Source organism: Trichosurus vulpecula, chromosome 2, assembly GCF_011100635.1.
Source record: "Trichosurus vulpecula isolate mTriVul1 chromosome 2, mTriVul1.pri, whole genome shotgun sequence".
Classification (NCBI taxonomy): Eukaryota; Metazoa; Chordata; class Mammalia; order Diprotodontia; family Phalangeridae; genus Trichosurus; species Trichosurus vulpecula.
In genome coordinates this window covers 17,462,135-17,477,994 of record NC_050574.1, presented here as the reverse complement: position 1 = coordinate 17,477,994, position 15,860 = coordinate 17,462,135, and the positions used below count along the sequence as shown (strand labels likewise).

The 15,860-nt window shown below is 47.7% G+C and overlaps 1 protein-coding gene across 1 annotated transcript in view; it reads left to right on the top strand.

The window, feature by feature from the left end:
• DISP3 (dispatched RND transporter family member 3) overlaps positions 1–15,860 on the top strand; it is a 43,780-nt gene that overhangs the window by 20,713 nt on the left and 7,207 nt on the right. The window contains exons 8-17 of the mRNA XM_036746390.1: positions 156–317; positions 690–851; positions 2,437–2,550; positions 7,256–7,392; positions 8,782–8,963; positions 11,787–11,917; positions 12,067–12,239; positions 12,651–12,777; positions 13,901–14,046; positions 15,584–15,743. Coding sequence (XP_036602285.1) covers positions 156–317; positions 690–851; positions 2,437–2,550; positions 7,256–7,392; positions 8,782–8,963; positions 11,787–11,917; positions 12,067–12,239; positions 12,651–12,777; positions 13,901–14,046; positions 15,584–15,743 — 1,494 coding nt within the window. The remainder of the gene's footprint in view (positions 1–155; positions 318–689; positions 852–2,436; positions 2,551–7,255; positions 7,393–8,781; positions 8,964–11,786; positions 11,918–12,066; positions 12,240–12,650; positions 12,778–13,900; positions 14,047–15,583; positions 15,744–15,860) is intronic.

The window sequence follows — 15,860 nt, the reverse complement described above, 5'->3', positions numbered from 1 at the left end:
AAACCAGGGACGTGACTTCTACCTGGGCTAGTCTCTTAAGATGGCATAGGAGTTCTTAGACATTCTGCCCTGTGGTCCAGGCCCCCTAGAGGGATGCCCCCCACCGTTTCCCCAGGGCTGTAAGTCAGAGAAAGCTATCCCCTTTGTTTCATCAGTCACCCTGGAGATGGGGGATGTCCCCCTCGTGTCTGTGCTCCCTGAGAACCTGCAGCTTCCTCTGGAGAAGAGCAGCCGAGGCCAGCTCATCACTCAGCTGCAAGAACTTCTCCACCACTGGGTATTGTGGTCAGCCGTGAAGAGCCGCTGGGTCATTGTGGGTAAGCAGGGCCCCTGCCCTGCTCCTTCTGAGCTCCCTCCATCACCCTCTGAGGCTTAAGTCTAGTTCACAGGTGGGTCAGTAGGGGGCCCCATTGAGGGTTTGGACTTTGGTCCCCTAGCCTGTAGGCTAATTGACTTTTTTTTTTCAAAACTTCCACTCTCTGCCCTACCCACCCACACATCCTACAAAGTGGGCCCAGTCCCTCCAAGCTTCCCAAGGAGCTCCACCCAGTAAACCCAGCTGCTTGTCCCAGAGCTGGAGCGAGTAGCTATGTACGAAGCTGCCTTCAGAATCCCATCCCAGTCCCTTTGGGGTGGTGGAGGAGGATGTGGGGCCCAGCCCTGCCTCCTAAGCCAGCCTCTCATTGCAGGGCTCTTTGTCACTGTCCTCATCCTGTCCCTATATTTTGCTAGCCGGCTCCGCCCGGCTAGCCGAGCACCACTCCTTTTCCGACCGGACACCAATATCCAGGTGCTGCTGGACCTCAAGTACAACCTGAGTGCTGAAGGCATCTCATGTGTCACCTGTTCAGGTGAGAATTCTAGGCTGAGGAGGTCAGAGGGCAGAGGAACAGGGTCAGCTGGGGACATCTTCTAAGTGTTTAGTCCTTACCACATTTAGAACTCAAAGTTCATGCCAGGGTCCTAGCTCTGATGTTATTAACCAGAAAACAGTCACTCTTCTATGAAACTCGGTTTTCTCTTCTGCAAAGGACTGATGGTGAGAAAAATGCCTTCTAAACCAAAAAGTGCCTTATAAATGGTGAATCCCTATGTAAATATTGTTATCAATGATGGCAGTTATTATTATAATACAATTTGTGGGCCAAGAGGACCAGGCACTTGGGTTTGAATACTCATTGATTTTGAGTTAGTCACAGAGAATCTGGATTCAAATACTGACTCTGCCACTCACTATCTATGTGACCTTGGGCAGGTCTAGGTCCCAGGTTCCTTAATGGTAAATTGGGGTGGGGTTGGGGGATGGACCAGATGACATCAAGGTTCCTGCCTCTCCCTGGGCCTCCACTTCTCCATCAATGAAATAAGGATGAGAGTCCCTGATATAGCTGGTCATGGAATCCCAGCATGTTGGCACTAGAAAGGGCCTAGCCCAACCCCCTCACTTTACAGGAGAGGATGGGAGCCCAGAGAGGTGAAGGTACTTCCCCAAGGTCACATGATTCCCCAGGGATGCCATAAAGACAAGTGTTTGAGCCCCCAGGAGAAAATCCAGGTATCATCGTAACCACCATTGTTTTAATGATGGCATCACTCAGATGAACCTGGTTTTCACACACTAGAAAAGCATTAGCCCAAGGGCTTTGGAATCATCTGAGAGGACTGCCTTCCTAATTGATGCCAATGCCCCGATGCCTTCGGATATCTGCAGATTAGTCTTCATTCCAGCTATTGCTTGGGTTCTCATAACAGACATCAGAAGGGGCAGGAGCTCCCACTTCAAAGCTGGATAAAATAGAGAACAAAATGTTGTTTCATGCCAGGAATAGACCCGGGGCAAGCAGAGAGACAGTGTGGTCGAGTGGATAATACACTGGGCTTGGAGGCAGGAAGACAGAGGTTTGACTCCTGCTTCTGATCGTTATCAGCTGTGTGACTTAGAGCCAGGCACTTTGGCCTTAGTTTTGTAATCTGTAAATGGGTAATGAATACCTGTAGTCTTTACTTCACAGGATTGTTAGGAAACTCAAATGAAATAATGTGTGCTAGCTTTGCAAACCACTGGGTGTAGTATGTGTATCTGTTATGGTTAGTAGAATTTAGGCTTCTGGTCGCTAAGCACAAAGTGCTGTCTCTGTCTCCCTGCAGAGCTCTTCTAGGGCTTCATCTTAATCAGTATTCAGAGGACCCCAGGTGGAGAGCTGGAAGGGTCTTCCGAAATCCCCTTAAAAGATTTGCTCTGTGAAGTTTGGATTCAGTCAAAGGGCCATACTTGAGGATCTAGAGAGCCACATGTGCCCTCAAGATCGCAGGTTCCCCACCCTTGAAAGACCATTCTCCTGGGGCTCCCTTGAGACAGCCCCATTCTGCCCCACTCCATTCCTTCTGTCCAGGTGAGATGAAGCTTTTTCCTCCCTGACTCAGCTTGGGGGACAGGTCTGTTTCAGGAAAAGCCCCACAGTCTTCAGAATAACATCCGAACATCTCTGGAGAAGAAGAAAAGGGGTTCTGGACCTGCCTGGGGTAGCCGGAGTGAAGCCACCCAACAGGGTCAGTATGGGAGAATCTAAGGGAAGGAAGATTGGAGGGGGAAAGAGCTACAGAATTTATTGAGTCTGCCTTCCTCCTTCCCTCCCCTTCCTTCCTCTCTCTCTCCCTTTCTTCCTCCCTCTCTTCTTCCTCCTCCCTCCCTTCCCCCTCCTTCCTCTCTCCTTCCCTTTCTTCCTTCCTTTCTTCTTCCTCCTCCCACCTTCCCTCCCTTCCCCTCCTTCCTCTCTCCCTCCCATTGCTCCTTCCTTCCTCCCCCTTCCATTCATTCATTCTTCATCATTCAATAGGTATTTGTTTTGTGCCCGCCATGTATATGTAGAATCATGCTAGGTGCTAGAGAAGATTCAAAATTTAGAACAGACAGATTCTCTGCCTTCATGAAGCTCGCTGACTGGTAAGGGAATAAGGCACAATTATAGATAAACATAATACTCCATATTACATGATAAATACAACAGAAAGGAGGAAAGTAAACATTGTTAGAGGTTCAATGAGGCTAGCGGTCACTACCATTTGGGACGATCAGCAGGGACTTCTTGGAGGAGGAGGCATTTGAATTGAGTATTTAAAAGCTGGGTAGGCATTCAGTATGTAAAGAGGGAAGAAAGGCCATCTCAGACCTGGGAGACAATAGGAACAAAGTCAAGTTGATGGGGAAGCACAGTTCATGTCTGGAAGACAAAGACTTCTCCCCTAGTATAATGCATATAATAAGTTCCTTGAGGACAGGGTCCAGGTGTCCCCAGTGCCTAGCACAGTGCCTGGAATGTGTACTTAAATGTAAGATAGTAAAAATATATAAGATGCTTAATAAATACATGTTGATTGATGAAAAGGAATAATATAAGACTGGAAAAGTAGGGTGGCATCAGATTGATTGTCAGACCAGTGCTCCTGGCACAACAAAGCGAGGGCTATACTTGGAGTCAGGACCTGGGTTCAAATCCTAGCTCTGTCTCTTACTACTTCTCTCACTTTAGGGAAGTCACCTCATTGGTCTCAGCCCCAGTTTCCTTATTTGTAAAAGGAGGACATCGGATTAGATGGCCTTTATGATTCCTTATTTATGACTCAGTGGAAGGGAAAACAGAACCACTGAATTTTTCAGCATGGGAGTAACCTGTTACCACCAAATAGTACTGGTATGGTTGCTGGTGGCCTAAGAGGTGGGATTTGAGCAGACTGAAGTTCCAAGAGTTCGGGTTTATGTTCCCTCCCCACTGACAAAATAATCTTACTGACATGGTGAAAGCCAAACCCTGACAACCAGGGACAGGGGGCTGAGAAAGGAGTCCTGGAGCCTCTGACCACACAGAGTGAATCATCATAAACATTCTGATAACCTCCAGCTTCAGGCAGATGCACTGGCCCAGATGAGCCTAAAGGATAGCTGGTGCATTAAAAGTAAGGACATTCATGCCAAGCTGTTTTAACAATCCAGCTAGCAGCTCCTGTGGGGGCGTAAGATCCCCCCACAGCCAGCACCCAGGAGGCTGCTGGCATGCCGGGAAAGCACAGGTTCTTTTTATCTGCTTAAACAAGGAAAGCACGGTGAAGGGGTTGACCAGCTTACTTTAATCCAGCATTCAGTTAGCATACAGACAACATTCATTTAGTTCAGGGAAAAAAACACCAGCATTCAGTTAGTTCAGGGGAGCATACAGGCAAGCATCAAGAGACAGACAAAATACGGATTCATTCACTTACTTCAGGGGAAAAAGCCAGCACCCTGAGGTTCAGAACATTCATTTAGTTCAGGGGAAATGAACCAGGGCCCCGAACTTCAAAACAAAATACAAACAAATTACAAATATCAACAGACAGACCCAATACAATTCATTGTTACCAACATCTGGGAAAGCCCGAGAGCAAGGGTTGGCCCAGAGTCATGCTCACCACTGCTCCCACGCCAACCGGAAAAGGAAAGAGAGAGCTCTTCAAGCTGTCCTCTCCCCTCTTATAGAGTTTTTGACATCATCAAGCGCCGCCTGAATGACCAGGGCCGATTGGTTCTTGAGTTGGCCCCTCTCCCTAGCGTAGACCAGGTTAACACCCAACAAGGCATGGCTCTGGAGTTAACACCTCCCCTCAGCCAGCCCCGTGACTCATCACACAGGAAGTTCTCTGCTTCTTGGCATGCTTTCTGGGCTTCCTGTCCCAGAAGAGGAGCAGCAGACCCAGCAAGGCCCAATGAGGTAAACTGAGCCACCCAAAGAAAACAAAGGACATTCTGGTTACACAAGTCTACTATGCACACAGCTTAATATACATTTATTAACTTTATTCAAACATTAAAAAATAGAAAACACCCACTTTGCAGAAGACTGTCCTAGGTGAGCGGAAAGATTTTTTTTTAAAAATTGGATTATACCTTAGTCCTGCCTTCATAGTAGTAGGGTATCCAGATGCCTAAAGAACTTTGTAAACCTTAAAGCATTATACAAATAGCTGCCAGCACAAGTTCTTTGATCTGCTTTACTAAGAAAAGTAGCATTGGAGGGTTAACAATCTTACTTCAATCCAACATACCAATATTATTCACTTAGTTCAGGAGGAAAAGCCAGCACCCTGAACTTCAGAGCAATTACAAACATACATTATAAACAGACCAAATACAATTCATAGTTTCCAAGAAAGCAACATCTGAGTTCAGGAGCCTGAGAGCTCATAACAATGGCTGGCCCAGAGTCACTGCCACTCCTCCTGTGGCCCAGAGCCACAAGCAAATAACTCTGTTGTCTCTTTTTATACAATCTTTGGATGCCATCAAACATCATCTGAGTGACCAGAACTTAGGCTCCTACTGTTGGCTCTGGTCTTAGCAACTCCCCTTAGGACCCTGAGGGCTTCGTGCCCACATAGGCTTAGCACCTAGTAGATAGGGGTTTGGGCCTAGGGCTTTGCACCTAGTAAATCTCAATCAAAGACACTTTAATTAATTTATCATTCTAAAACAATAAGGAAGTCCCACCTTAGTTACCAATGCAATACTTTAGAGAGCTACTAATAAAGGTTATGCATGGCCCCAGGACAAAATCACAGCATAACATAGTAGAAATGGCATTGCATCTGAAGTCAGAGGAGCTGTGTTGGAATTCTGACTCTTATGGTTTACTTCCCATATGACCGTAGGAAAGTCATTTCCCCTTTCTAGGTCTTCATTTCCTACTCAATTCAATTAAGTTCAACAAGCATTTTATTAAATACCTATTGTGTACAAGGAATCATGTTAGGACTGGTGATATAAAACCAAAAGTGGGTTGGACTAGATGACTTCCAAGGTTCTTTCCAGTACAAATCTTGGGACTTACAGCAAAGCCTTCATTTACTAAGGCCCTGGGCTCTGTACTGGGCATGCAGAGATGAATAAAACTAGGTCCTTACGCTCAGGAAGCTTCCAGTCTAGGAGCTTGTTTCCTTATGTCAGGAGAAGGTCTTAGAGAATCGTGGATGAAATGAGAAACCCATAGATTTGGACATCAGAGGACTAGGACTTGGATCCTGGCTCCTACTGCTTTCTTCACAGAACCCTTCTAGATCTTTTCTTCCTTATCTGTAAAATAAGAGTGTAAGCAAGGCTAGTCCCAAAGAAGAGAAGGCTTACTTCTGCACAGTGGGGGCTGAGGGAGGGAGCAATGGGTATAGAAAACTGCATATAACATGACACTTTTTTATGTGTTCCTTAGTTTTGCTGAACTTTTCTTCCTTTTTTTGTTCTTTACTATGAGAGAGATAGGGAGAGAGAGACAGAGACAGGGAGAGAAGGAAGGAAAGAGAGAGAGAGAAAGGAGACAGAGTAGACAGAAGAGAGGAGAGAGGGAAGGAAGGAGAGGGAGACAAGGAGAGGAGAGGGGGTGAGAGAAGAAAGGAGAGAGAGGAGAGGGAGTTAGGGAGATAGAGAGACAGAGAAGAGAGAAGGAGGGAGAGAGGGGGTGGAGAGAGAGAGAGAGGAGAAAGAGGGGGAGAGAGAGAGAGGGGAGAGAGAGAGAGAGAGAGAGAGAGAGAGAGAGAGAGAGAGAGAGAGAGAGAGAGAGAGAGAGAGAGAGAGAGAGAGAATTTATTAAGCCCTTACTATGTTCCAGGCACTGTGCTAAGCACTAGGAATAGAAATTCAAGCAAAAAGAAAGGGCTCCTGCCCTCAAGGAGCTTCCATTCTACTAGGAGAAGACAAGGCATAAAAGGGAGCTAGAAAGGGTGGGAGAAGGAAAAGTATCCAATGGGGGCCAAGGTGGAGAAGTCTGGAGGATCAAGTGTAGAGCCAGGAGGGGAATAATGATGGGGGGGGGGGGGCTTGGGCACTTCCTTAAATGGAGTTTCAGAGGAGGGGGAAACAGGAATGGAGGCATCTTCTGGGATGACAAGACTAAAGAGGTGGAAGCATCTTCCAGGCAGGGACACATTAGGGAATGTAGGTGATGTAAGAAAAAAAGATGGTAATATAAATGTAGTTTTTAAAATATAGGTGATATAAAACCAAAGGATATCAACAAAAATTTTCTAACAATTTTTTAAATGAAGGGGTCAGAGCAGATGGTGTCTCAGGTCCCTTGCACCTCTAAATTTCAAGTCCCATGAGTTAGTCTGAGAGACCATCCTGGTATCCCAGGCATTGGGTAAATGAAACTGAAAATACAGGGACTGGGGAGAGAGATGGAAATATCAACAAACACCTTGCTCTTGTAACCTCCTCTTTTGTGTCCCTTAGAACCCCAGGGCACTGTTTATATCTCCAAGGCCAAGAGCAAGGGCAGACCAGCCATCTACAGGTTCTCTCTCAATGCCAGCCTCCCTGCGCCATGGCAGACTGTGTCCCCTGGGGATGGGGAGGTGCCCTCCTTCCAGGTGAGTCTTTCTCTGTCTAGGTGTCCTGGGTCACTCAGGCTTCTGGGGGATGCCCACTAAGCTACAGAGCACACACGCATCCACTGTACTGCCCTATCCTGGTGTAGTAGCAAGGGCTGGAGTTTGGAGCTAAGGGACTTGGGTTCAAACCCTAGCTCTGTTGCTTGATACTGATGTGACCTTGGGCCTCGGTTTCCTCATCTGCCAAGCCAGAGGGTTGCATTCAGTGGTCCCTGAGGTCCCTTCTAGTTCTCGATCAATGACCCATTCCCTTGGGGGAGTAGAGTCGGACTTTATCCTCTTAGGATTTCATTTTATAATAATCACAAATCATGGGGATGGCTAGGTGGCATAGTGGATAGAGCACTGGCCCTGGAGTCAGGAGGACCTGAGTTCAAATTTGTCCTCAGACACTTCCTAGCTGTGTGACCCTGGACAAGTCATTTAACCCCAATTGCCCCCCCCCCCAACTTACAAATTATGTTTTTCTTTCCTTTGTCCTTTCAATCAACACAATCGCACTGGAACCTCATGGCACTTTTGGGAAAGGCAAGGCAGTGATTATTATCCCCATTTTACAGACGAGGAAACTGAGGCCTTCAGTTTCCCAGTGGAGCCTAGACTCAAAACCCAAGTCTTCTCTCTCCTGATTCCCCGTCTGGTTGCTCTTGAGAGGCAACATTTCAGAATAAATTGAACCAGCAGTGGACTTGAAATCAGGAAGAAAGGGTCCAAATTCCACTTGTGGTATTTACTAGCTGTGTGAACCTGGCCCAGTCATTGCATTTCTCTGAGCCTTACCTGTAAAATGGGTACCACACCTGGAGGCATTTATCTCCCAGGATCATTTCGAGGCTCAGACAAGACGATACAGGCAAATCTCTTTACAAAAACATTAAAATGCTCTAAACTTCCATTGGTGCTGCTTTTATCCTTGCCCCCTCCCTCGCCGCCTGCCCATATTAAGGAATACCAGCCCTGTCTTCTCGGCATGTTTTCTCTCTCCCCAAAGCAATGCCCCCACTCAAACTTGCCCGGGATTGGGGATTCTGCTCTGGGCTCACAGGGAGGGATCCTGAGGTCTTTGAGGATCAACCCAATCTGGGCAGCATTTCCTCATGTCAGGCATTGTGCTTGGCCCTGGGAACACAGAGAGAAAAAAGCAAATGTTCCCTGCCCTCAGGAAGCTTATATTCCATTGGGGAAAACAACATCTGTACATGGAAAGCAATGTAAAATAGATGAATAGTAATCTGGGAGGGACCTTCGACACTGATAGGGAAGATGGTCTAGCGGGCAGTGGAGGTGGCAGAGGCAGAGCGGGGGAAGGGCTGGGGCTGGGACGGCCCCTGGAGTTATGTGTCTTGTTTTTGTTAATTCACTGCTCAGGTGTATAGAGTGCCTTACGGTAACTTCACCAAGAAGCTGACCGCTTGTATGTCTACAGTAGGGCTGCTCCAGCAGACGAGCCTCCGGAAATGGATGATGACGTCTCTGGCCTGTGATGCTAAGAGAGGCTGGAAGTTTGACTTCAGCTTTTATGTGGCGGCCAAGGAACAGCAGCGAACCCGGTAATATGGCACAGGCCCTGATGTTGCAGATGGGCCAGGATCTCTCCCAGTCTCTTGAGCCCTCCATCGAGGAGGACCCACGGCAAGACTGGGCTGGGTGAAGGGGCACTGGGCCAGGCCAGTTGATGTCAAAGGTCCGATCCTGGGAACAAGGACCCTAATGGCACTTCTGAGCTAAGCTGGGAATTGTGGTGGAGAGAACACTAGACTTGGAGTCAGAAAGACACGACCTCAATTCCCAGCACAGGCATGTATTAGCTATGTGTCCCTGGACGAGTCTCAGAATTGGACATGACAGCCTCTAAGTTCCCTCCCAGCTCTAAATCTATGGTCTTATAACCTGGCCTCAATTCCCAGCTCAGAAATTTATTAGTGGCATGATCGGCCCTACAACCTCTCCGTGACTCAGTTTCCTCATCTGAAAAATGAAGGAATTGGACATGATGGCCTCTAAGGTCCCTCCCAGCTTTAAATCTATGGTCTTTTAACCTGGCCTCAATTCCCAGCTCAAGAGGTACTTGCCAGCTATGTGACCCTGAACAAGTCATTTAGCATCACATGGCCATAGACTTATAGCAGGGAGTTATGAACTTCGGAGGTCATCTGTTTCAACTCCTTCATTTTACCAATAAGTAAACTGAGGCACAGAGGTGTTTAGTGACCTGCCTAAAGTTGCATAGGTAATTAGCATCAAAGCTGGAACCTGAGCCCGGGCGCTCTGATTCTAATCTAGCATTTTCTCCACTCCACTCCACTACCTGAATCTCAGAACCTCAGTTTACCTTCCTGGTCCTCAGTTTCCTCACCTGTAAAATGAGGATCATAAGAGACCCTGCCCCATGGATTGTTGGGAGGTTTAAATGAGATAATGTTTGTAAAGTGCTTGGCAAAACAGAGTACTCTGTAACTGTCAATCATTGCCTTCATTATCGACAGGCACCGAAACCTTATTACTACCACCATTTACATCTCTGTTCACACATACGAAGGCTTCCTTATGGCTCACGTCAATCAGCTTTGCTCAATTCATCTGCTGTTATAAGGCTACTGGAAATAGCGGGTCCAAGTTGGCCTTGGAGACAGCAAGCTCTGAGTTCAAGTCCCACTGCTGATAGGTATTAACTGTATGACTCCAGGCAAGTCATTTGATCTCTAAGTGCCCCAGATAGGTCTCTAAGACAATCAGACACAGAGCAGAGGCTAACCTGTATTGATAGATACTACCAATGAAATCACAGCTATTAACAACCACAAACAAAGAAAAGTATTAGTCGTATCTCATTCTTCTCCTCTTAATTTAGGGAGGCAGGATGGAGTCAGAGATCGTGGGTTCAGATCCTACTCCTGATGCTTAAGGCAAGTCATTAGATCTCAGTTTCCTTATCTGTAAGATGAGGGCAGCTAGGTGGTGCAGTGGGTAGAGTTCCAGGCCTGGAATCAGGAAGTACTTCTCTTCCTGAGTTTGAATCTTGCCTCAGATACTAGCTGTGTGACTCTGGGCAAATTGCTTCTCTGTTTGCCTCAGTTTCCTCATCTGTAAAATGAGCTGGAAAAGGAAATGGCAAACCGCTCTAGTATCTCTGCCAAGTAAACCCCAAATGGGGTCAGGAAGAGTTAAATATGACTGAAACAAGTGAACGACCAAAAGCTGAGGGGAGGTGAACTGGTTGTCCTCTGAGATCCATTCCAGCTCTCAATTGATGACCCCAAGAGCTCAAATAGTAATGGCCCCTGACCCTGTTATTGTCCTTTTGTGTTTAATTTTCTTTAGACTTTGGCACAGGAGGATAAAATTTGGCTTTTTCTAATAGAGGAAGAGTAATGGGATGTGAGCTCATCCCCTGTAGGCTGCAAGAATCTTCAGTCCAACTCCAGCAGCAGTTGGAATGATAGGGATGGCATCACTGTTATAATTGTCAGCACTGTCTGCCCTTCCCGATGCTTCCCTCTCCTTCACCCCCACAACTACAGGATGGACACTCACTCAGTGCAGATAGTTGCACTCCCATGAATATTCGATGCCACTGTGGGCAGAGAACCAGCCTGCGTGGAAGCAGGGGGCTGGATGCTATGGCGACAGAGTGCCCTATTCTGCTTGACGCTTCTTGGGTGAAGAGGTGAGAGGACTTGGGGTAGGAAGAGATAGAATAGGAGCCAGAGAGCCATTGTGTTGTGGTGGTGAGAATTCTGGACTCGAAAATCATCAGATCTCACTTTAAATTTCAGCTCTGACACTTATGTGAACATGGGCAAGTCACTTCAGCTGTGAGACTTGGTTTCTTCATCTGTAGAAAGGGGCCAGTAATGATTGTATTATCGACCTTAAGGGACTGTTGTGAAGAAAAGATTTTCTAAACCTCAAGACTTACTGAAGTATATCAATTACATGAATGTGAGATATTAGAAATAATAAGCCTAGCTCCAGCCCAGAACCATATCAATCTCCTCTTTCCCCTCCTCCCAGCACATACTTAGGCTTCAGGCTACATTGAAACCTCAGCTCTGAATCACCTACTTAGAATGGAAGAGCTGGAAGGACCTTAGAGGTCACCCAGCCCAACCCCCTCATTTTACGGATGCAGGGTCAGGACTCACAGCCAGGTTCCCTGACTCCAAAGCCAGTGAATGCTCTAACCATTCGGTCACATTGCCTCCCTAGGCTTCACACCTCTCCGAGATCATCCTTTCACATATTTTTAATGTCTCTGGGTGATCCCTCCTGAGCTCTCCCACTACTATGCTGCTGACCACCACCTCTTCTGCATGACCAGGGTCTCAGCTTACCTTCTCTCATCAATGCTCTTGATTCTCTTGCCTTTGCAGGAAGTTATATTTTGCCCAGTCCCATAAGCCACCCTTTCATGGGCGTGTATGTGTGGCACCTCCAGGCTGCCTTCTCAGCTCCAGCCCAGATGGACCCAACAAAGGCTTCCTCTACGTGCCCAGTGAGAAAGGTTAGCTGTAGACTGCTCTGATGGGAGGAATGGTAATGGATTTTTTTGGGGGGGGAGTACCGCATCGAGGGAAAGTCTGAGGACACCCAAGAAAGCAGCCTGTGCCCCGTTGCACTAATTATTTTCCTCTCTATCTTCCTGCCTGCCAGCCCCTAAGACTCGGTTGTCTGCAACCTCAGGCTTCAACCCGTGTGTGAACACCGGCTGTGGGAAGCCTGCTGTACGCCCACTGGTGGACACAGGTGCAATGGTCTTCGTGGTATTTGGCATCCTTGGTGTCAACCGTACCCGGCACTCTGACAACCACGTCATTGGAGACATGGTACACAGCCCCTCCACCTGGGTGGGGCCACATATTTAGATTAAGGGGAACAGGGAACAGGTGGATCCAGAAACTTGGGAACAGGCTAGGATAGTAAAAAGCGTCCTGAATTTCAGATAATAGGACTTTTAGACCTGGAGATGACCTTAGAGATCATTCACTCTAATACCCCCATTTTAGAGATTAAGGGATGGTCTCACCCTTGGGCCTCTACCAGCTCTAAATCCTATAATTCTGTGAGCCCCTTAGTTGATCAGAGAAGGTGATGGATGTCTCCGGCCAGGATTGGGTGGGGTGGAGCAGGAGCAGTCAAGGAAGGCTTCCTGGAGCGGGTGGGACTAAGCCCCCTGATAGTCCCTAGGTCTGGCCCCATGTGATTGGTCCTGGCTGGCTTCTGTCTCCTTGTGAAAGGGCAGCGTTATCTACGATGACAGCTTTGACCTCTTCAAAGAGATTGGGCATCTCTGCCGGCTGTGCAAAGCCATTGCAGACAACTCTGAGCTGGTGAAGCCAGGTGGGGCCCAGTGCCTCCCTTCAGGTGAGTGAAGGCCAGGGCCTGGGCCCGAAGAATGAGGGTGGGGGAGAACGAGGGAGCACATCATTATCAAAGTCTATGCAGTCAGGAAGGGGGTGGGCTGGGAAGAGGTCTCAAACGGGTCCTGGCACCGGTGACTGAGCAGATCGCTGGCCCTCTCTGGGCCTCAACCTCCTCCAGGGGACTAGGGTCCAAACCTTGACTTTGCTGCTTCCTGCCTGTTTGACCTGAATTTCTTAACCTCTCTGGGTCTCGATTTCCTGGTTTGTAAATTAAAGGTTTGGACTAGTTGTCCTCTAAGGTTCCTTCCCGTTCTAGATCTGGGGTCTTATGACCCTCATCTATAAAATGATGGAGTTGGGCTGCATGATTTCTGAGGTCAACCTCAGCTCTGACATTCTCCGTTCTAAAGTCCCTCTCAGTTCTGACACTCCATGTTCTAAGAGTCTCTCCCAGTTCTGACTTTCTCTCTTCTAAGGGCCCTCTTAGCTCTGACATTCCATGTTCTAAGGACCTTTCCCAGCTCTAACATTCCATGTTCTAAGGGCCTCTCCCAGCTCTGACATTCCATGCTCTAAGTCCCCTCCCAGCTCTGGTATTCTCTGTCCTAAGGCCCCTTCCCACTCTGATATGCTGTAATTCTAAGAAATAAGAGGCTGCCTTGCTCCATGGAATGGTAAGACATCCTATAGAAGACATTTTCCCAAGAGGCTGGCAATGACAGGAAGGATTCTAAGAAGTCTTGAGAGCATATCCCTTGCCCATGTTTGAGGGAAGTGCCTTAGGACACAAGGGGTATGGGAAGAGAGGCCTTCCCCAGACCGTCAGAGGCAGAAGCCATGCCAGGGCTGCATCCACCTTGGTCTTGGTGTTTTCTGAGGTTGGCATGGTCTATATAGTTCGAAGGGTGAAGGAGTGGCCAGGAGAGGAGAGACAGAGAGTGCTGGCCACCTCCTGCAGTCACACACTGGAGCTGGGCAAGCTCTGTCCTGAAGAGGGGGAGTAGGGAGGGAGAATCAGAAACCCTCCTCCCCAGGGGCCCCACTCTTATCCCCATCAAAGCAAAGCCTCATCTCCCCAATCTTACAGCCCCATCCTGTGTCTGTTTCCTCTCTTCTCTTTCTAGGTTATAGCATCTCCTCCTTTCTACAGATGTTACACCCAGAGTGCAAGAATCTGCCTGAGCCCAACCTACTCCCTGGGCAGCTGTCCCATGGGGCCGTGGGTGTCCGAGAGGGCAAAGTGCAGTGGATCTCCATGGCCTTCGAGTCGGTGAGGGAGTGGGAAGTGTAGAGGCCTTGATAATCTACACACCAACTCACTGGATATTGGAGAGGAGGCTGGAACCACAGCAAACTGGCCTCTCTTTCTCTGCCCCATGGCAGGGCCAATCCCTGAGTCTTTTTGGAAAGTGAGCAGGATCTGCTAGTGCTGGTCTATTCAACAAAGCAGGGACCAACGTCCAGTATCCCTACAGTCCATTAATAGGATTTCCTCAGGCACCTTGAACTTGGCTGCTGAAAAGAAATAGGAGAGCAGATTGATGGGCATCATCTTGTATTACAAGATTAAGCACCAGGAAGGAGCCTTAGAGCACAGACTAAGCTAAAACAAATCTTAGAACAGAGAATGTCAGGGAAAGGCCTTAGAACCTGAAATGTCAGAGCTGGGAGGGCCTTTAGAACACAGGATGTCAGAGCTGGGGAGGCCCTTAGAACACTGGATGTCAGAGCTGGGAGGAGTCCTTAGAATATTAAATGTCATAGATAGCACTGAAAGGGACCTATAATTCAACTGCTTACTTTTACAAAGCAGGAAACAAAGCCACAGAACTCTTTCTCTCCTATGAGAAAAGAGAAAGGATTTGCCCAAGGTCATGTCCAAGTTGGTGGCAAAGTTGAGACGTTGGTCCTCTGGCTCCTATTCTGCGTTTTAATACTGAGTGTTCTAAGGGCCCTTCCAGTTTGATGCCTGCTGGCTACGTGCGGTTTGGGGTTGGTTTGAAAATCTCCATCAGTCTACCTGCAGCCAGGGAGACTTCAAGAAACATCTGGATTAGAGGGGTAGATGATTCCTTTGGATGGGCAAAGGAATGGTCATTGGATGTAGAATGAGATAGGGAATAGCAAGAAAGTTAATTAATTGGTACAAAGTCATGGGTTGGAGTACCAGAAACAATTGATTTGCTGAGAAAGAAGCTAAAGTTATCTTAGGAATCTGGGCCTCAGTTTTCCTCCTCAGTGAAATCCAGGGATTGACCTAAATGATCTCTATGCCTCCTTTAAGCTCTAAAATTGAAGTTTTGTCATTCTGTATTCTAAGGGCCCTCCCAGCTCTGGCATCCTGTGTTCTAAGGCCCTCCCAGTTCTGATATCCTGTGTTCTAAAGGCCCTCTAAGCTCTGACATTCTCACTTCTAAGATCTTTCACAGCTCTGACATTCTGTGTTCTAAGGGCTCTCCCAGTTCTGATATCCTGTGTTCTAAAGGGCCTCTAAGCTCTGACATTCTCTGTTCTAAGAGCCTTCCCACATCTGACATTCTCTGTTCTAAGGGCCCTCCCACATCTGACATTCTGTGTTCTAAGACCCTTCCATCTCTAACATTCTATGAATCTACACCTATGTTTCATGTTTTACTGTACCTATCCCTGAAACCATTATGATGTAAAGGATAAACAAAATATTTCTACCCCTCAGGGTGGTGAGAGAGCCTATGTTCAATGGGGTAGGGAACAAAAGGCACACCTCCTCCCCCAGTCGTGCCAAGCTAAGGGATCCTTGGACTGACAGGACTCTTGGTCTCCTACAGACTACCTACAAAGGCAAGTCATCCTTCCAGACATACTCTGACTACCTCAAGTGGGAGACTTTCCTCCAGCAGCAGCTACAGCTGTCCCCAGAGGGCTCAGCCCTTCGCCGAGGCTTCCAGACCTGTGAACATTGGAAACAAGTCTTCATGGAAATCATAGGTAAGATCCACCCCCCCATCCCTGATACACAAAGCTTCTCTTTGCCAATCTGCTTTCCTTGATTGTCCCATCAACCTCCTCAGACCCTGAAGGGGGAAAGGCTATGCCTGAGCAGAG